Raw genomic sequence first — 18,842 nt, forward strand, 5'->3', positions numbered from 1 at the left:
CAAGCTTTCTCCCCTCTCTGTCTCCACTCCTCATCCTCCTCCTAGCACAAAAGTGGATGCACTAGGTGAACCCAAGGACCCATCTAACCATTTTCCCCTTGGGAGCAAAAGCAGGTAAATGTGTGTGACAATTCCCGCCTCCACCCCATTTCTAGGTCTGGGGATTTCCTGAACTTGACACTTATCAGGTAAATCCCTATCGATCTGCTTTCTGAGCACTTCCAAGCTGTCCTTGGGGATCTCTTTGCATCACCAGTCCCACTGGTCACCTGAAATGAGCCCTGCTCTTGCAGGTTGGTTGACTTGGGCCTGGCTTGCGAGCAGACAGTCCCCATCCACCCTCCCCAGGCTTCCTGTGAGCTCATCGTGTTTCATTTCGCTCCCTGCAAGCCGCCTGCGTGCCCGGGCAGCCCGGCCCTCCCCAGCCAGCCCCGGTGCCCTGCCCGCGGAGGCAGCAAGGGCGGGTGGGATGGAGGTGGGCGAGTGGGACGGGCAGGAGGGGCGTCCGCAGGGGCTGCAGGTATATTTTATTCCCCTACCCATGAGCTATCAGCCCTAGGAGGGTGCAGGCAGAAGCTCCTCGGGGTGCTCTGTGGATGGGGCGGGCTCCTGTCTGCGCTGCCTGGGCTGGGCTCTCCCCGCTCGCGGTGAGTCAGCCCACGGCACACGTGCTCCTTCCTGTTGGGAGTGACTCAGGTGGAGCAGCCGATAAAAAACACACGGGCAAACAAGGCACCGGGCAGCCCTGGTCGCGATCCCGCCGGACCGGCGCCCCGGGCTCCGGCACGAGCCATGCCATGGCGCTGGCTCTGCCCTCGCCTGCCTGGCCGCGGCCCTGCTGCCGCGGCCCCCGGGAGCCCAGCAGCAAGGAGAAGGTGAGGCCTCGCCAAGGTCGGCTGGTCCCGCTCGGACGTGCGGGCGCGCTCGCAGCCTCTCCGGTCCGGTGACTGGGAGCTGTCTGGGAGCACAGCACCCTGCCAGGGCGCTCTGCCATCCCGCCCTTGGGCTTAGCGTTTCCTCCAGGGCTGAATATCCCATGAGCACTTTGACTTTGTTTTTTTCACTGGCATCCCTTTCAGTAAGTTATTTATGTGCAGTTACGTTGTTGCTCTCTGTATGAAGCCTTGCTGCTGGGGTGGCATGTGGGTGTGAGCATGAGCATCGCCCAGGCGGTCGCTGCTGTAACCAAAACCTTCCCCAAGCCCGGAGAAGAGCTGGAAGCATCCAGGACCCAGTTTGATGTAGCAGCATGGTCATGTTTGGAGTTTGTGCAAGTCCGTGGAGCTCACAAGGTGCCCACAGCCCTGCTGCACCCCGTGGGAGACGACGAGTCTCCTGTGGTCCATGGACTGATGATGAGCTTCCAAAATCCAGCAGATCCTCTCGGGAGTGCAATTGTAGCAGAGAGTGTAGTGCAGGGAGGCTTGAGCATGTCCAGCCCAGTGGTAATTCAATAGCAGGGTTTCAGTTTTACTGGCCTATAGTATGTTTGGCAAAAATCAGGTTTTCACTTATATTTTGTAAATACTGAGTGATTTTAATTCTTTTTTTTTCTGCATTACTGGTGTTCTGAACGCTACTGGGCTTGAAGTTGGATTTTATCAGTTTTAAGTGTGGTGCAACAGGGGTGTAATAAGTGCTGAATAAATGTTTTGGTTTAGGTTTTTTTCTAAAAAAAAAAAAAAAAAGACCTATTTTGCTTTACATGCTACTTGAGTTAATTATTACATCAGCCTTAATTACGTGTAAGTTTAAAAATACTGGCGTAGGTTCCTTTCTTCCTCCTTCCTGGCAGTATGTGGGAAACTGCTCCTTTTCCATGGACTCTTGAACCTATTTCTGTGTGTGTGTGAAAGTGATGGTTGATACCAGCCATGTTTTTATGCTGCAGCAGATTTTCTGAGGGGGCTTGGTGGTGTAATTTAGTCTCCTGTGCTCTCTCTAGTCCCAGCTCTAGATATGGGCTTGTAATTAGCCCATGTAATCCTGTTTTGCCTGCAAAGTGCTCAAGTCAAACTGGGTTCAGGTGTGATCCAGCAGAGCAGCAGTCAGGACACTTGTACTCTGATCCCTGTGGAGTCTTGTGTGTGGCAGCACAGGATGGCTGAAGAGATCTCCCAGGGTTCAGGGAAGAACTGGAATATGGAGGTCAGAGCTCCATCGCACCAACAAGGTGTTTAACTCAGGGTGTTAGAAAGCAGAAGGCACCAAACAGCGGGTTTTGGCTCCTGGTGTGGGGTATGTCCCTGCCAATGCTGATGGAGCTCCAGGCAGGTCTTCCTGCAGTGAGAAAGGAATTGGGCAATGGGGATACCCAGACTTGGACAGCAGATTGGACAGCCTTCTGGGTTGCTGTCCCAAGAGCATGGAGCAGGGAATGGCTTGTGTTGATGTGGAGGCTTCATTGCATGCAAAGCTCTGTTGATCTCCTGATGGAAGGAGGGATCTTTGTAGGCTGGCTTGTGTACGGCACTGTTGGATCTGCTCCACTCAGACCCTGCCTCATTTTCTGGTTTTGTGAATTTAAGAAGACAGTTTAAGAGGCCTGAAGCTGCATGTCTCCTTCTCCAAGCCTTTCTGATGTGGGAATTCATCTCATCACAGCAATCAAGCATTTTTCATGCTTTATTCTACTGGGTGGGAGCAGGGGGAATGATGTCCTGCTGGATGCGTTCCATGTACCTCCTGCATCCTGACGTAGCACTGAAGAAATCCAGTTGCAAAGCTTCTCTAGGGAGCCTGCTCTTTTGCATGGATGATCTCAGAGCAGAGCCTCAGGGCACCTGGATATAGAAATGATCCTGTCCTCAGTTGGTCCTCATTTTCCAGCAGTTCCTACGTGCTCCACCTCTTGCTCTTGATAAGGATTAGCCTGTCTGAGCTCTCAGGTTTCCAAGAGAAGACCAGGAGCAGCCACACTGGTGGGGTGATGGCACTAACCTGCCGCAGCATCTCAAATGGCTTTGGATTAGTGAGACCTGAGTCTGTGCCAGGAGAACTGGCTCCTAACGTGCTGCAGCCAGAGAGCAACACCTGAAAAAAGGTTTTCATTCCCTGGGGGAATAGTGCTCACGCCTGTAATTTAGCAACCCAGTAAATCCTCCGGATTACATAGAGGTAGGGTAGGGTGATGCGTGGGTGGAGTTCAGTTCAAAGATCCTTATGGGTCCCTTCCAACTTGAGATCTCACTGCAGTGTGGAGGGATGGGAGTGGGATCAACCCCAAGTGGGATCTTCCCACGGTGAAGGTGAGCACAGAGACCTTGAGAAAGTCCCATGCTGTTGCTCTTGGTCTGTATTGTCCATGTCCTTGGGTCACTGGTGATGCCCACTGAGGCTGGGGATGCTTTCCCACGCCCTGGGGAAAGGACTTCTGTGCCCACAGGTCCCCTCCCAGCTGTAGCTGAATCTCGGTCTCCTGGCAGCCAGGCTGTGAGGGAAGAGCCATGTTTGCCAGAGCTGGAAAAATCTCTCTCCCTGTTTGCTGGTGCATGAGGTCACCTCTGCTCTTGGCAGAGGCTGGGCTGAGTGCCTCCGTCTGGAATGTGGGTGCCGATGGGTGTGTGGGAGGGAGGGAGGGCAGCGCCCAGCTGTGAGCACTGGGCGCAGGAGCCTGTGCCTGGTGCTGGGAATCACAGATGCAGAGGGACAGGGACCTTGTATCCTGGGGCTGAGCTGTGTCAGAAGAGCACTGGGAAGGAGGAGCCTCTGTGTGTGTCAAGTACAGGGTGCTGTCTGCATCCATGCTGCAGGTTTCTGCTTGCTTTTGGACTTCCTCCACCTCTCCGTGCTCTCAGAGGTGACCTGAGCGGGAGGTGGGCAGCTGGGGACCACCTTTCTTATCCCAAGGAGACCAGCAGTGGACAGAGTTCCTCAGAGGGAGGTCGAGGCTCCCATGGCAGCATCAGGGTGGTTCAGAGCACCTTCTCAGTAGGTTCTGCGTCCCTGAGGGGTCCCTGAGGCTTTTTCCCTTGGCGTGTTTCATTCTCCTACCTGTCTTTGCCAACCATCCTCTCAGCTGTGCTCGCTTTCCTCTGTGGCACTGAGAGATGCATCTGGGATAAAGGTCCTCAGGCTTAAACACTTGAGTACTGGCTGCTGAGGCCTTAGATGAGAGGTGCCTTCAAGGGAATACCTGGACAAGCAAGGGAGTGCTGGAGCAGGCATGTCTGGGGAGGTACCTGCCCGTCTGCTCTCCAGAGGGATCGCCTGTCCTGGCTCTAGTGGGAGGCAGAGTCTCATGCCTGTTCTTCCTGGCATCCATCATGCAGCGATGTGGGCAGCTGCAGCTTTTCTTCACAGGGAGGTTGAGGTAGGTGACCTGTGCCAAAACCTTTCTTGCCGATCTCCCTCTTGGCTGGCATACTTCTGCCAAGTGCCTCGGATCACAGGCCACTCCCTGCATGGAAGAACTGGCTGGGGAGACTTGGTCGAAGTTGGTTGAGTTTTCCCTCCTGAACTCACGCCTGGTCAGAGGCTGGGTGAAACAAAACACAACCTCAGGGATCTTTCCCTTTTCCCTGAAGTCTCCAGTAAGGTTCCCAATACTTTCCTCAGGACAAGATCTGGGGGGCTGTTTAATCATCTTTGCTTACTCAAAATCCTCATTGGAAGTCCCGTGAAAGGATGAAGGACATCCCTGGCCATGCCATACTTGGCTTGAGGGGTTTGTCCATCCTGAACCATGTTGGCAGTGAAAAGGGACATCGCTCCACAGCGTGAGGATGCGGAGCACCCTGTGGGCACTGGTGGCACAGGGGTGGCTGATGAACCCAGACACATGGGAACAAGAGCAGAGACATGGGGACAGGGCTTGTCATTAGCAGAGGAGAAGGGGACATTTGCACCGCCTGGGCTTATTCCTTGGCCTTCAGGGTGGTACTTACAACTGGTACCCTCATCTCTAAGCATTGTTTGAGATGTCTCTCTGCTCTCTTCTCCCCAGTCTGCGACTGCAACGGGATGTCCAGGCAGTGTGCCTTCGACTGGCAGCTCCTGCGGGAGACGGGGAACGGGTACCGCTGCCTTGGCTGCCGGGGCAACACGGAGGGCGCCCGCTGCGAGCGCTGCAAGGAGGGGTTCTTCCGACGGCGGGAGCGGGAGTGCTGCCTGCCCTGCCACTGCCACCCCTGGGGTACGTGCACGACAGCCCCGAGGGCACAGGGGCTGCTCAGGGCTGTAGGGGAGCACCTGGGCAGGTAAGGCTCTGGTCCCTACACACCGGACCAGAGGCTACAAGACCCACCTGCCCTCTGAAATAATCACAGACTCACAGACAGGTTTGGGTCAGATGGGACCTTAAAGATGATCTCCTTCCATGCCATGGGCATGGACACCTTCCACTATCCCAGGTTGTTCCAAGCCACGTCCAACCTGACCTTGAACACTTGCAGAGATGGGGCAGCCACAGCTTCTCAGGGCAACCTGTGCCAGTGTCCAAACACTTTCATTATAAAACATTTCTTCCTTATGTCCAATCTAAACCTCCTCTCTTTGAGTTTACAACCTTTGCACTTGAAATGGCTGTTGGTCTCTTGGTGCAGGAGGACCACTAGAAGTATTACCTGCACATCAAAAACAACTGGCAAGAGGACAGAGCAATAGGCTTTAAGGGGTTGGAATGGCACATATCCCCTCGGCTCTCCTGGCACAAGGATGGCCTGGCAGCAGGACAGCTGCCTGTAGGTTGGAAACCAAAGATCCTGCCATGGCCCTCAGCCCCATGGGTTCCTTGTAAAGGCACTAAAATCAAGTTCCAGTGATGTCTAACTAGCAGAGGGTCTGGCAAAGAAGAAAAAATTCCCTAGACTCCATCTTTTTCTTCTTGCTGACCTTTAGAGTAGGGAAGAGGATCCTTGTCCTGGGCATCTGGTCAATACCTGCTGGGATTTACCTCCTCCAAGTCTCCCAGGGAGACTGGAACAACTTTTAACATCCAGACCTGGTGTCTCAGCCCTGTGTGGGGATCTCAGGTGGGGACCTGTCCCTGGGGCTGGATTGCTGCTGCAGTGATGGTGTGGTGCTTTACCCCCTGTCCCATTGGGCCCATCCCAACCTCTCCTTCCCCTCTCTCCGCAGGCTCCCTCAGCACACAGTGTGACAGCTACGGCCGGTGCAGCTGCAAGCCCGGCGTGATGGGGGACAAGTGTGACCGCTGCCAGCCGGGCTTTGAGCCCCTGTCCGAGGCCGGGTGCCGGAGGAGCGGGCAGTGAGTGCTGACCTCCCTCAGTGGCACGGAGACAGCAGGAGGGCTGGCCCCCAGAGCTTTCCCAGCACCCGAGCTGGCTGAAAACACCCTGTGCAAGGGCAGAGTTTGTTTTGTGGCAGCACAACGATGGCCTTGAGCCAACCTTGCTGGGAGAGAATGGGCTCCAGCGGGGCTGGACCTCCATGCAAAAGCTCACTGTCCTGCAACAGCACCAAAATCTGAGCTTAACCACACACTGAGGCACATTGTCTTATTACCCAGATAATGCCAAACAGGTGACAGCCAGGCTTGGCCATGTAAAACAGAACCTGCCCACTGTGGGCCTGCCTGGTGTCGGTGCCACTCACAAGGAGATGTGCCTGCAAAAATAAACCCCTTCCTTTGCACGATGCCCTGTTTAAAAACCTTTAGTAGCATTTCTTCTCTGACTTCCTCAGTGCTGTGTCCTCTTCTTCCTGACCTCACCTCACTGTTGCTCCTCTGGGGCCGCAGGCAGGCAAAGGGTGTGGGTGAGGGGGACTGCCTGCAGCTGTGCTGCTGTACCTGGCCTTCTGCAGCTTCCCTGGGGCGCTGCTGCCTGTTGGAGCTCAGCCTGGATCTGTTAAACTCAGCCAGGGTTTATTAAGCTCAGCAGAGCTTCATGTTGCTCTTGTGAGTGGGTCAGGTGCTCTGGGGTGTGCTGGGCAGTCTCAGCCTGGTACCCACAGCGCTGCAGGTTTTCCTTACAGAGATGGCTCTGCTGGTTATTTTTCCCCTTCCAGCATGGGAATAGTATCTGGGCGTGTTTCTCTGCTCTCTTCTATGATAGCAGGGGGCACTGAGCTCCCAGGCTGAGCTGGAAATCCAGGTCGAGGTTGCTGCTGTCCCTGTTGCAGGAGCCTGCAGTGCGAGTGTGACCCTGCCGGTAGCTCCGGGAACTGTCGCTCCGGCCGCTGTGTCTGCAAGGCGAGCGCTGCCGGGGAGCGCTGTGAGAGGTGGGTGTCAGGGGACTGCCGCACCACTGCATGGCATGACCTCCATCTCCCTGGCAGTGCACAGAATCGTAGAATCCTGGAATGGTTTGGGCTGGGAGGGACCTTGAAGATCACCCAATTCCAAGTCCCCTGCCATGGGCAGGGACACCTCCCACTAGCCCAGGTTGCTCCAAGCCCCAAGCTCCAACCTGGCCTTGGACACTTCCAGGGACGGGGCAGCCACAGCTTCTCTGGGCAACCTGTGCCAGGGCCTCAGCACACTCAGAGGGAAGAAATCCTTCCCAATATCCCTTCTAACCTTGCCCTATGGCAGTGGGAAGCCATTTGCACATGCCCATCTTGCCATCTCAGCCTGGCGATGACCTGTGGCAATGGCTGTGTTGCACAGTTGTCATTAAAAGAATGCTTATGTTGACCAGTAAAAAGAGAAAATGAACTCTACCTTTGTCACCTTCTTGCATTTTCCCAGGTGCAAGCGACACTTCTACAACTTGGATGCCAGAAACCCCATGGGATGCTCTCCCTGCTTCTGCTATGGGCACTCGGCTACGTGTGTCAGCGCGGACAACCACAGTGTCCACAACATCACCTCCACCTTCCAGCAAGGTGAAGCCCAAGCGGGACATCCCCACGACTCCTGGGGGTGTTTGCCAGCCCTTCTCTTTGATGTGCTGGAGGAGCTCCCTTGTTCACAGCCCTGCTGGGAGTCAGCCCCAGGCTACGCATGCTCCTTGGGTCGTCATCCAACCTGCCCATGGCTGCAGCACCCCTGCTTTGATGGGTGGCATGAATTGATTGTAGGCAGAAGTAGGGTGTAAGGTTTGGGGGAGCATAAGCTTCATTCAGCATGTCTTCCCTGCCACTTGGAGGAAGCCTCTGTGCCCATCTGGGCAGTTGTACAGATGTGTGGGCACAGGGGTACCTGTGCTACCCCCTCAGAAGCTGGGGGTAGGAAGCTGGAGGGCTTTGATAATATACAGCTGAAGAAAGTTGCTGGAGTCCTGGAAACACTTTCCCTGTCCCCGCTGATGGCTCCTTGTTGGTGCTCCAGGTGCTGAGGGCTGGCAAGGTGTCCATGCAAGCAGCTCCCCAGCCCAGCTCCAGTGGTCCCCACGCCACCGGGATGCCTTCATAGCGGCGAGGAGATCGGAGCCCATATACTTTGTGGCACCTGGTAGGTGTGGCATTGCCGGGGGCAGAGGTGACAGTGAACCCTTTGCTTAGTCTGATCCCATGAACTGAGCCTTTAGGAGGAAGGCAAGATTTTAAGCCTTTAGTTTTCCTTTCCTTTGCTTTGCAGCGAAATTCCTTGGGAACCAGCAACTGAGCTACGGTCAGACGCTCTCCTTCGATTACCGCCTGGACCGAGGGGGACTCCAGCCATCTCCACACGATGTGATCCTGGAAGGAGATGGCCTGAGAGTCACTGCCCCCTTCTTACCCCAGGGGGAGGTCCTGCCCTGCGGTGTCAGCCATACATACACGTTCAGGTAAAGGGCGAGGCTGGGGTGTTTGGGGTAGGGAGGAGCAAGAATGGCTCCTGGATTCAGCTGTGATCCCTTGGAGGTGGCAGATGGTTGCCTGGTTTGTTCTGGATCCACCTCAGGGGCATCTCTCCTGGATAAAGGGGTTACTTTGTGAGAGGGGCAGTAGAAAATCTGGCTTGAGTTTGGGCTGGGTACTTGGCTTGGGGTCGCTTGCAGGGGGTCAGTTCCTCAAAGCCCTGAGCTCAGGATGGGCGAGGGCTACCACGTTTTCTTGTGGAGGCATCTTGTTTTCCTGAAACTGGTTCCACTTCTCCCCTCTCTCACGGCAGGTTGGATGAACACCCGAGCAGCAAGTGGAGCCCGAGGCTGAATCACTTGGAATTTCGCAGGCTGCTGGGAAACCTGACAGCCCTCTGGATTCGAGCCACATTTGGGGAGTACAGTAAGTGTGAGGAGAGCTTGCAAGCACGAGGTTGGCATCTCCTCGTTGCTGGAGACACCTTTGCTAAAAGGTATTGTAAAAGTAATAATAATGATATTAAGTGCCCTACGGTGGCAAAGTTAAATTATGAAGAGATTGAGCAAGGTGGCAACAGATTTGGCTGTTCCATTTGCCTGTGGACATTGCAATAGGATGTGTTACCTGAGCAGGTCCTGGGTGTGGGGGTCTTGCAGGTGGAGCTACTGTCCCCCACCGGTGACTGGCTGTACCTCTCTCCAGGCACTGGCTACATCGACAATGTCACCCTGGTGTCGGCACAGCCCATCCCTGGAGTCCCTGCTCCGTGGGTGGAGCGCTGCGAGTGCCCGGCAGCGTACGGGGGGCAGTTCTGTGAGAGATGTGCCCCTGGCTACCGCAGAGACAGCCCTGGCCAAGGGCCCTTCAGCATCTGCGTGCCCTGCAGTTGCCAGGGGGGAGGAATCTGTGACCCTGACACTGGTAAGAGGAGCCACCGCCACCACGCAGTGCTTGTAGGGTGTGTGGGAATGCAGGACAGCTGCCTGTGTCCCAAGAACTGAGCTGGGGGGGTCAGGAGCACTGACTTTGCAGAAATTTCTTCACAGAAAGAGTGGTCAGACATTGGAATGGGCTGCCCAGGGAGGTGGTGGAGGTCCTGGAGGCGTTTAAGGAAAGACTGTACATGGCACTTGGTGCTCTGGTCTAGTTGATGTCGTGGTGTTGGGTCACAGGTTGGACTCAATGATCTTAGAGGTCTTTTCCAACCTAATTGATTCTGTGATTCTGTGACTCAGGGGGCTGGAATGTGGGGGATCATCCTAGAAAAACTCCCCAGAGCCTAGAAGCACTGCACCCAGATGCATTTGGATCACATTGGGTGTAGATGATGCATACTGGAGAGAGAAAAAAGCATCTCCTGCTGCCCTGATAGCAGTAAACTCTTCTGACTTTTTGTTTTAAAGTTAAGCCTGACAGTGCCTCAGGTTGGATGGGGCTCTGAGCAACCTGGTGTAGTTGAAAATGTCCCTGCTTATCGCTGGGGCAGTAGGACTGGGTGACCTTTAAAGGTCCCTTCCAACCCAAACCACTCCATGATTTTATGTGGTGCATGGCATGGACAGGTGTGGGAATCTTAAGATATCTCGTGGAGGATGCTGGAGTGTGCTGCGGTGGGTGGAGTGGTGGAGGGTGTCCCACCAGGGCTGTGAGTAAACTTCCCTAAGCCCTTTCCTTCCTCCTCCAGGAGAATGCTACTCTGGAGATGAAAATGTGGGCAGCAGTGTCAGCTGCCCCTTCGGCTCCTACCATGACCCCCGGCAGCCACACGGCTGCAGGACCTGCCCCTGTGGCCATGGCCAGGGCTGCTCCGTGGTGCCAGGCAGTGAGGAGGTCACCTGTGACCACTGCCCTCCTGGAGCTGCTGGTAATGCCCTTCTTGCTTCCGCTCTGCCTTTTCCCAGAGCTTCTACTCTCTGTGCAGGGGTGCTTGGAGCTGGGTGGATCCATCCCATCCTCTCTGCCCAGCTTGCCTGAGGCACTGCCACTCCTTCCTGTGACAGGGTGCTTCAGCCCCAAGGGCTGTGAAGACACATTGCCCCACCCCAGGAGAGGTTCTCATCTAAACACAACGTGGATGGAAAAAGGATGGGTGGGAGAGGGAGGGGAATAAAAAATAGGGAAAAAAACCAAATAGGAAATTACTTAGTCAATGTCAGCTGTTGCACCCAGCTTTTGAGAGCCTGCCTGTTGCGTTGGCTGTGGTGCTGTGGTGGTGCTGAGGGCAGAGATGCTGTCATGCCAACTCTGATGGGTTTCTGTGAGGCAGAAGCAGCGAGGCAGCCTCTGCCTTGCAGGCACGAGCATGAGCGTCTCATCTCTCCTTTCCCAGGGGACAACTGCGAGTACTGTGCTGATGGTTATTTTGGGGACCCAGTGGCTTCCCAGCCCTGCCAACTGTGCCAGTGCAACGGCAATGTGGAGCCCAACGCCGTGGGGAACTGCGACCGCCAGACCGGGGAGTGCCTCAAGTGCATCCACAACACCGCCGGCTTCTACTGCGACCGCTGCAAGGACGGCTTCTTCGGGAACCCGCTGGCCCCCGACCCCGCCGACAAGTGCAGAGGTGAGACCTGGGCACTGTTTGAGTAGGAAAATCCGTGCCTGAGTGCTTGGTGAGAAGGGGGATGCCACAAAAGCCAAGGCTAGAAAGTGGGAGTAGAGAGCAGGAACCAAAGCACAAGGCTAAATGGTGGGAGGAAAGCAGGGAGAGAGGGTTGATGAAAAGATGTGCTGAGGCTTGAGATGGGGACAGACTCCTTTGAACCTGTGTTGCTCCAACCTGCAGCCTGTGCCTGCAACTCAGTTGGTGCTGAGCCCCTGAAATGCAGGAGCGATGGGAGCTGCATCTGCAAACCCGGCTTTGAGGGTCCCAACTGTGAAGAGAGTGAGTGCCCGGCTTGCTACAGCCAGGTGAAAGCCCAGGTGAGCATCTATGCCAGTCCCAGGGCCCCTGAGCAGCAAGGGGTGCAGCAATTCATTCACCCTCAGTGTCTCCTCATGTCCTCCTCAAGTGAGGAGTGATTTTGAACTTTGGCTTTGTACCCCACTGAAGTGATCCCTTGTGCTCCATCCAAAAATGGGCCCTCATGTTGCTCTCCTTTCTCTGACTGGACTGTGGACCTGGTTCCCACCCTGGTCTTTCCATGTGGGTTTGGTGTGCTGCTCACTGATGGCCTGGTCTGTGGTTGCAGGTGGATCTGTACCTGCAGCAGCTGGCAGAGCTGGAGCTGCTTTTCTCAGGGCTGCAAGCTGGTGGTGGGGCCCAGAGCCAGGAGCTGGAGAGGAGAATGCAGGTGGCTGAGGAGATGCTGCGGACCATCCTCAGGGAAGCCCTGAGCCTGCAAGGTACCACCCACCCACTGCCCTGGAATGGGGCCATCTGGGCTGTGTTGGGGAGAGTTTTGCTGCCTGTGCCCTTCTGCTTAGTAATGAGTTTCTCTTCAGCCTTCCTCTTTCTGTCTCACCAGCTTCTGACAGGTCTCTGGAAGGCCGTGTGACCAGGATGAATGGGCAGGGTCCCAGCTCCCAGAGCCGCTTGGGCGAGATCAAGGCAACGGTGGAGAGGCTGAGGTCTCTCGGGAGCCAGTACGAGAGGCAGGTGCAGGAGACCCGGCAGCTGCTGGAGAGAGCGAGGCTGGACCTGGAGAGCAGTGGAGCTGCCCTCCGCCGGGCGGTGAGAGCATCTGCATGTGACACACTCCTAGTCTAGCTCAGGGCTGGAAAAAAAATGCATGGGGAGAGCAAGGATTTAAGGAATTCCAGATATTATGTTTGTTTTGTGAGTGTAGATGTTCTGGTGGCCCTTTCCATGCAGCCTGGACATGGAGAGGTGCTGGCAGGGGTCTTTGGGGCTGGTGGGGGTTTAACACACTGCGGTTGCCTCTTTCACTGACGAGCTGAATGGAGAGCAGAGAAAAGCACTCACAGCTCTTTGCCTTCCTCTCTCCTCAGAACATTCCTGTTTCAAGCCTTCCTGGGGGCTCAAACCAGTTCTTGATGCTGGCCCAGGAGGCTCTGAGACTGGCCAACAGGTGAGTTCCTCCCACCATCAGATGAGAAAGAGAGGGGAGTGGGACTGAGATCCCACTGGGTGCCCAGAAGGTAATATTTGGGGGGTCCTTGTGAACCTACTGGGCTGCAGCTGCCAAAGCCTCTGTGCCAGCCCTGGAACAGAGGAAGATGCAGCTGCTGGACTGACTTCGCTGCCCTATAGAGTTGTCCTCAGCTACCTTTGAGGGTGGAGTTGGGTGTGATTTAGAAGCATCTTTGTGATAAGAGTTTGACCCATGTGTGTCCAGTTGGAACTGGCAGCATCTGCCTCCCCTCTGGTGCTTCTCTACTCTTGAGAGACGCAGGAGGGACAAGGAAAATACGGATCTCTTTTGCAAACACTCTGCATTTCCTGAGAGGGTGCAGTCCAGCATCCCTGGATACAACAGTAAAGGAAGTTGGTGGAGAAAACCTAGGTGGGAAATGTTTCTCACGAGCCCCGCTCTGTCCTTCACAGCCACGCACAAGCAGCCAACACCATCGAGCAAGCAGCGCGGGCGGCGCGGGAGGACGCGGGGCAGGCGCTGGAGCTGCTGCGCGCGGCGGCCGGAGGAGAGGCGGCTGCCTCCGGCTCCCTGCTCGGGCTGCTTGGGAGGTGAGTGGGGGCTGTGCTGGCCTGTGTGTCACGGGGGAATGTGGGAGGGGGGAGAGGGGTGGCCAAGCACCTGTGTCCCCTTTGCTGCCTCCCCATCTGAGCTGCAGAAATGTGTGTGTTCGGAGGCGGGACTGCTGGAACTTCAGTCACTGGCACATCTGAGCGGTGGAGATGGAGATTTGACAGGTCTGTGGAGCGTCTGCTTCCCACTACACAGACCACGGTGCTCCTATGGAACTGCCAGCAGCTAAGGGAAGCTGGCATGTCTGTGAAGAGACTCCTGGTGGGGAGAGTCTGTTCCATGTGGTTGCAAATCTGGGCTGGGTTTAGCCCCAGGGTGGCTTTAGCCCCATGATTCCTGTGTGGTGGGCTGGTGCCACTCCAGAGCCCACCACGGTGGGGCTGGGATTTCACACATCACTAGTGGGGTGCAAGCAACAGCCCTAAGGGAAGTTAAGAAGCTGAACTGGGATGTGCAGGAAGAAACATCCAGTTGTAGGGCAGAGATTAGCAGAGCCACTGTGGAGCCCATGGGGGTTCAGCTGTGTGAAACACCTTTGGTTCCTGGAGCAGGAGTAAGGAGCCAGTGGATGCCCTGTTTGGCTGAGGGACTGGGATGCAGGGGGTGTTTGCAATTGGTTTTTCCTGCATGATAAATCTGCATGGGGCCTTGGAGAGCATGAACAAGTCCATGTAGAAGGCAGCATTAATGCTGGGGTGGGGAGTTGGCAGCCTGGCTGGTACCAGGCTTTCCAGTCCCGCATCCCTGCAGGTACGAGAAGCTGCAGTCGCTGGCTGGAGGCCTGAAGGCTGATGCCGACGGAATGGCCTCTGAGGCAGACAAGGCTTACCAGGGCAGCCTAGTGCTCCTCAGCTCCCTGTCCCGCCTGACAGAGACCGACATCGGCTCCTTTGAGGTGAGGGCTTTGTGTCTGTGGGACCTTTTGCTCTCTCTGCCAGCAGCTCAGCCCTTCCCAGTGCTCTGTCCCCACTGGAGAGCCATCGGATATGCATCTTCTCACCCTTTTGCCCGTGGTTCCTGGGGAGCACTGGGGAGATGCTGGGACCCCATCATGTCTCTGTTTCAGGGGGAGGCATCCCGGCTGAAGCAGGATGCCAGTGCTCTTCTGAGCCTGGTGGACACCTACATGGCCCAGTACAAGCAGCTGCAGAGCCGCACGGGGCGCTGGGAGGAGGAAACCAAGGAGCTGCTGAGAAGGCAGGAGGGCGAGAGAGCGGTAAGAGATTGGCTGGGGGGCTGTGTTGTCCTCCAGGAGCTGGAGCTTTGGTGGGATGCCCTTGGCACCATCACTATCCCAGTCTGGTTGTCAAAGGTAGCTCTGCCTGCCTGGAGCAGGATTGTACCCTTTCTTGGAAACGCAGCTTTGGGGTTGGTCTTCTGAAGCCCGTGGGAGACCTCCCTGTGAGCATGGAGCTGCTGGTGCAGGGTCTTACCTGCAAACCTTCTCCATGTGAGGCAGGTTGAAGACCTACTCCTGGAAAGATTAGAGCTAAGATGACTCAGGATGGCTGGAGCTGGTTGAGGAGCCCCAGCACAAGGCTGTGCCAGCAGGTTGTGGTAGCCTTGATTCAGGGGCAAGAGCAGGCATTTGGAAACAGGCTGATGGGTCTTCTCCTCCAGCCCAGCTCCTCCCAGACTGCTCTGGGCATGTCCAATCCTCCCATACTCTGTCCTTCATCCACCTGCTGTGTCCCTTTGACCTGTTGCAGAAGCTGACACAGCTGCTGTCCCGAGCCAACCTCGCCAAGAGCACAGCCCTGCAAGCCATGAGCGCTGGCAATGCCACCTTCTACCAGGTGGAACAAATCCTGAAGAGCCTCAGGGGTAACATCCTAGAAACCCTTCCCTTGTGTTTCCACATGGGATCTCACGAAGGTAGTGCAGCTTCATTCCCACATGTGTTTCTTCCAGAGTTCAACCTGCAAGCAGGTGACAAGAGGAGGGAAGCTGAAGATGCCATGAGGAGGCTGCCCATTATCAGCAGCATGGTCACCAGTGCCAGGGAGAAGACAGACCGAGCCGAAGCAATCCTGGGCAGCGCTGCTTCCGAATCCAAGGCAGCCAGCAGCGCTGCAGGGGAAGCGAAGGAGATCACCACAGGGATCCAGGAGGTGAGGGCAGGCTCCAGTGCTAGTGCTGGCAGAAAAGAGTTTGGAAGGAAAAACAGTGGAAGAAGAGGAGATGGTTAGCACTTCATGGTGGGGCTGATGGGTTAACTTTTGGACCTGCTGCATTGATTTCTGGGCTAAAGTTTCTCTACAGTGGGTCCTGCAGATACCAAAGTTTGGCTGTAGATCAGTGGGTGTGCAGATCAGATCTCTGCAGGCACTTTTCTTCCATGAGGATCTTTGTGGCATCTCACTGTAGCTGCCTTTCAGTGACCAAGGGGATTTTTCCCCTCCCACAGCCTGAGCCACTGGCAGGCTTGTGAGGTCCCAAAATTGCTGCTTGTGGGTTCATATCCCAGATGTGTGTTGTAATTTCCCAGGGATTTGCTGATGTGTGCAGGAGGGGTTGAGCCATTGCCATGGGAACAGCTCTCTGAAACAACTGGTGGGAGAACATGAAGGATACAGGCCAGTGTGCGGTCATTTTGGGTCCCCATGGAAGGAATTTCCATCAGCTCTGCATTCCAGTGCACCTTTTGGCCATGCTCTGCCCCTCTGAAAGTGCCTTTGCCTTCCCCAGGAGATTGCCCAGCTGAAGGTGGAAGCCAACCAGACGGCCGATGGTGTCCTCGCCCTGGAGAAGGCAGTGGCCGCCCTGCGGCGCGAGGCCAAGGAAGCAGAAGATGAATTTGAGAGGAAGCTCTTGGAGGTTGAGGCGGATGCTGCTGTGATACAGGAGGTGGGTCCCTGTCTCCCTTGCCTTGTCCCCATCCCTGTTGCCTTTTGGGCTCAGTTGCACCTTACAGCTGCTGTCTTTCCTCCTTCAGACAGCTCAGGAGGCTCAGAGAGTCCATGACAAGGCTGGCCAGGCAGGGGTGGCCGTGCAGGAGACGCTGAGTGCCCTGGAAGAGCTGCTGCGCCTGATGAGTAGGTTCTGTGACGCCGCTGTGGGATGTGGATGGAGACAGGTCCCCACTGGGGTCTAGGGAGTTTAGTGGGAAGCTGGCCTCAGGTGATGCCTGTGGACAGGCTGGGCATCAGGGTGGAGATGAAGTATCTAGAAAGATGTAGTCCTCAACCTCCATCCATGCTTTCTTATTCCTTGTTTTCCTTCTGTTCCACAGACCAGCCTGGTGCTGTGGATGAGGATGGCCTGAAGCAGCTCGAGATGAATTTTAGCAAAGCCAAAACCAGAAGCAACCAGCTGAAGGCTGAGATGTCTGAGCTGGAGCAGACAGCCATGCTGCAGAAGGCCCGGGTGCGGACACTGGAGAGCAACATCGATGAGATCCTGGCCGATATAAAGAACCTGGAGGATGTCCAGAGGAGTCTTCCTCCAGGCTGCTACAACACAAAAGCCATTGAATTGCCATGAGTAAGCTCTGGAAAGGCTGCAGCACCTGCCAGGCTGAAGGCAGGAGAGCCTCCCCAAATCTGGCAGGACTGGCTGCGTTTGACGGTGTTGAACTGATCCTTACCCTCAATTTCAGCATGGCAGATGAAGCTCAGTGTCATGCTGGCCCTGGAGAGTCCCTAATTTTCCAAAGTGCTCCGTCCCTCGCTCGTGGGAGGAAGAAGACGCCTGGTTTGTGAAGGTGCTACTGGCTGAAGAACAGCCCGTTCCTACAACATTTCTCTGAGGTGCAAGTCGGCATTGCTTGGTGTCAGCCTTGGGAGTTGGCGTGGTTCGGAGCCTGAAGTTCATGACTGAGAGGTTTTCCACCCTCCACCCTCTGTGGATCCCTTCTCCTGGTCTGGCACACATAGCCTCTGTCCTTACTTTGGACACTGCCACCACCACCACCTCCTCCTCATGTTCTCAGTGAGGTTTTCCTCACCATCAGTAGCTCAGCGAGCGGCATGAAGAGACAGATGGGAGAGATGAGTTTTGAGCTGTGGCACTGGTGATGCTTCCTGTGGCATTCTCCTCCCAGCCTGCCCATTCCTCACCGTCCTGGGAGTGGTGCTGACGTGGTTTTGCTGTGGCTTAGAGCTCTGGCACTGATGACCATTTTCACACAGCTGCAGGTCTTCCACAGTGCTTCTCAGTGAGGTGGTTACTGTTCACTAAAGAGGAGGGAAAAAGAGCTTCCAGGTGCCTTTGAGCTCACAGTGATGTGCTGGATGGAGGACGAGGAGATCCCAGGCTAGCAGGGGCTCCTGAGATGAAAAGTCTTTCCTGCTTTACCTGCTCCCTTCAGCCAGGAGGAGTATCCCTATTCTTTCTCCCACACTTCGCAAGTCCCAAAGCCCCTGAGGGGTGGCTTTCCTGTCAAAGCTCCTCCTGGGCAAACACAGGTCTCCTTACCACCTCCTTACATGCTCAAGCACAACCTTTCCTTACAAGACTGGTCCCTGTGGTACCAGGCAGCTTCCTGGGTGTCCCAGAGGTCAGGAGAAGGAGGGTGATGTCTCCAGGACTCTGCAGGAATGGGGGCTTTCTCTAGGGGTCTGCAGCCGTGAGCTCTTGTGTCTGAGAGCCCTGTCCCATCCCACTGCAGTGTCTGCACCCCGATTTGATCGGTGTAAAAATATTGAGGATGTCTTGAATGTGTTTCAGCCTCTGTTTTGGTGCTGCCTATCCCCCCCCTCCCTCCTGCATTGGATGTGCTGGATGTTTCTCAGAGGCTCAGGTAGTTCTCCACAGGGGTTTCCCATTGTACATCTGAGCAGAGCTCAGTGGGGCCAAAGACCCCAGTGCTCCCTTCACCACCTGTGGCTTTCCTGCGGGTCCAGATCCATTTTGACACCACTCCCACCTTCCTTTAGATGTCATGCAGGGGAAAAAAATTGCTACCACATGCTGTAAGTCAGCTCTGCTGAAGCCCCTGGCCTGTGTGGTGGTAAAAGAGGAGGTCCTGAATGATGGAGGAGGACTCTATGGGGACTCAGCCCTCCTTATTTCTGATTCTCTGATAAAGCAGCATCTGTGCTTTTACTTAATGATATACCAAGTATTATGTGTGCCTTACACTTTTATTTAAGTGAGATATACTCTAGCCCCTGGCATGTCTTCCTTCTTCTGTTGTACTGCATAGGGACAGGTATTATGGACCTGGCTATTTTTCCATGAGTTGGGTTTTTTGAAAGGGAGGAGGTCAATAAATGATGAATACTTTTGGCTGGATCTTGCCTCTTGGTTTATTTTCTCAGGCTCCCTAATTTAGGTGGGTTTGGCCATGGGTTATCCCAGCCATTTGCTCTCCTTGTCCTGACTCTGTCTTGGGGCTGTTTTAAAATTACACCAGTAACATCTTTGATTTGTTTTGTTTTGTTTATTACATAATTTAAACATTTTACTGATAAAGTTTTTTTTGTTAATGACTGGTTTTTTTCATATAGCAACAGAAAAAAAAAAGAAAAAAAAAGGCTCCAAAAC

The 18,842-nt window shown here is 55.0% G+C and overlaps 1 protein-coding gene across 1 annotated transcript; it reads left to right on the top strand.

Annotated features, from left to right (window-relative positions):
* Positions 1 to 797: 797 nt before the first annotated feature.
* On the top strand, positions 798 to 18,625 carry LAMC2 (laminin subunit gamma 2). Its single transcript, XM_029964014.1, has 23 exons — positions 798 to 891; positions 4,946 to 5,134; positions 6,079 to 6,208; positions 7,084 to 7,182; positions 7,652 to 7,788; positions 8,234 to 8,356; positions 8,483 to 8,672; positions 8,999 to 9,111; positions 9,391 to 9,609; positions 10,373 to 10,552; positions 11,018 to 11,251; positions 11,474 to 11,610; positions 11,880 to 12,033; positions 12,156 to 12,361; positions 12,640 to 12,719; positions 13,196 to 13,333; positions 14,106 to 14,250; positions 14,422 to 14,571; positions 15,065 to 15,179; positions 15,267 to 15,466; positions 16,044 to 16,202; positions 16,291 to 16,390; positions 16,588 to 18,625. Exons 1-23 carry the CDS (start codon positions 798 to 800, stop codon positions 16,836 to 16,838), a joined length of 3,543 nt encoding a protein of 1,180 aa, XP_029819874.1. The 3' UTR covers positions 16,839 to 18,625.
* Positions 18,626 to 18,842: the final 217 nt, after the last annotated feature.

The sequence above is a fragment of the Manacus vitellinus genome, unplaced genomic scaffold (genome assembly GCF_001715985.3).
Source record: "Manacus vitellinus isolate BGI_N305 unplaced genomic scaffold, ASM171598v3 scaffold_68_pilon, whole genome shotgun sequence".
NCBI classification, from domain to species: domain Eukaryota; kingdom Metazoa; phylum Chordata; class Aves; order Passeriformes; family Pipridae; genus Manacus; species Manacus vitellinus.

What these genes read in the sequence shown, in the direction of transcription:
- LAMC2 (XM_029964014.1), top strand. Translation starts at nt 798, where the DNA reads ATGGCGCTGGCTCTGCCCTCGCCTGCCTGGCCGCGGCCCTGCTGCCGC. An exon ending in GCTCTGAGACTGGCCAACAG is followed by an intron (nt 12,720 to 13,195) that starts GTGAGTTCCTCC and finishes TGTCCTTCACAG; the next exon opens with CCACGCACAAGCAGCCAACA. An exon ending in CCGACATCGGCTCCTTTGAG is followed by an intron (nt 14,251 to 14,421) that starts GTGAGGGCTTTG and finishes TCTCTGTTTCAG; the next exon opens with GGGGAGGCATCCCGGCTGAA.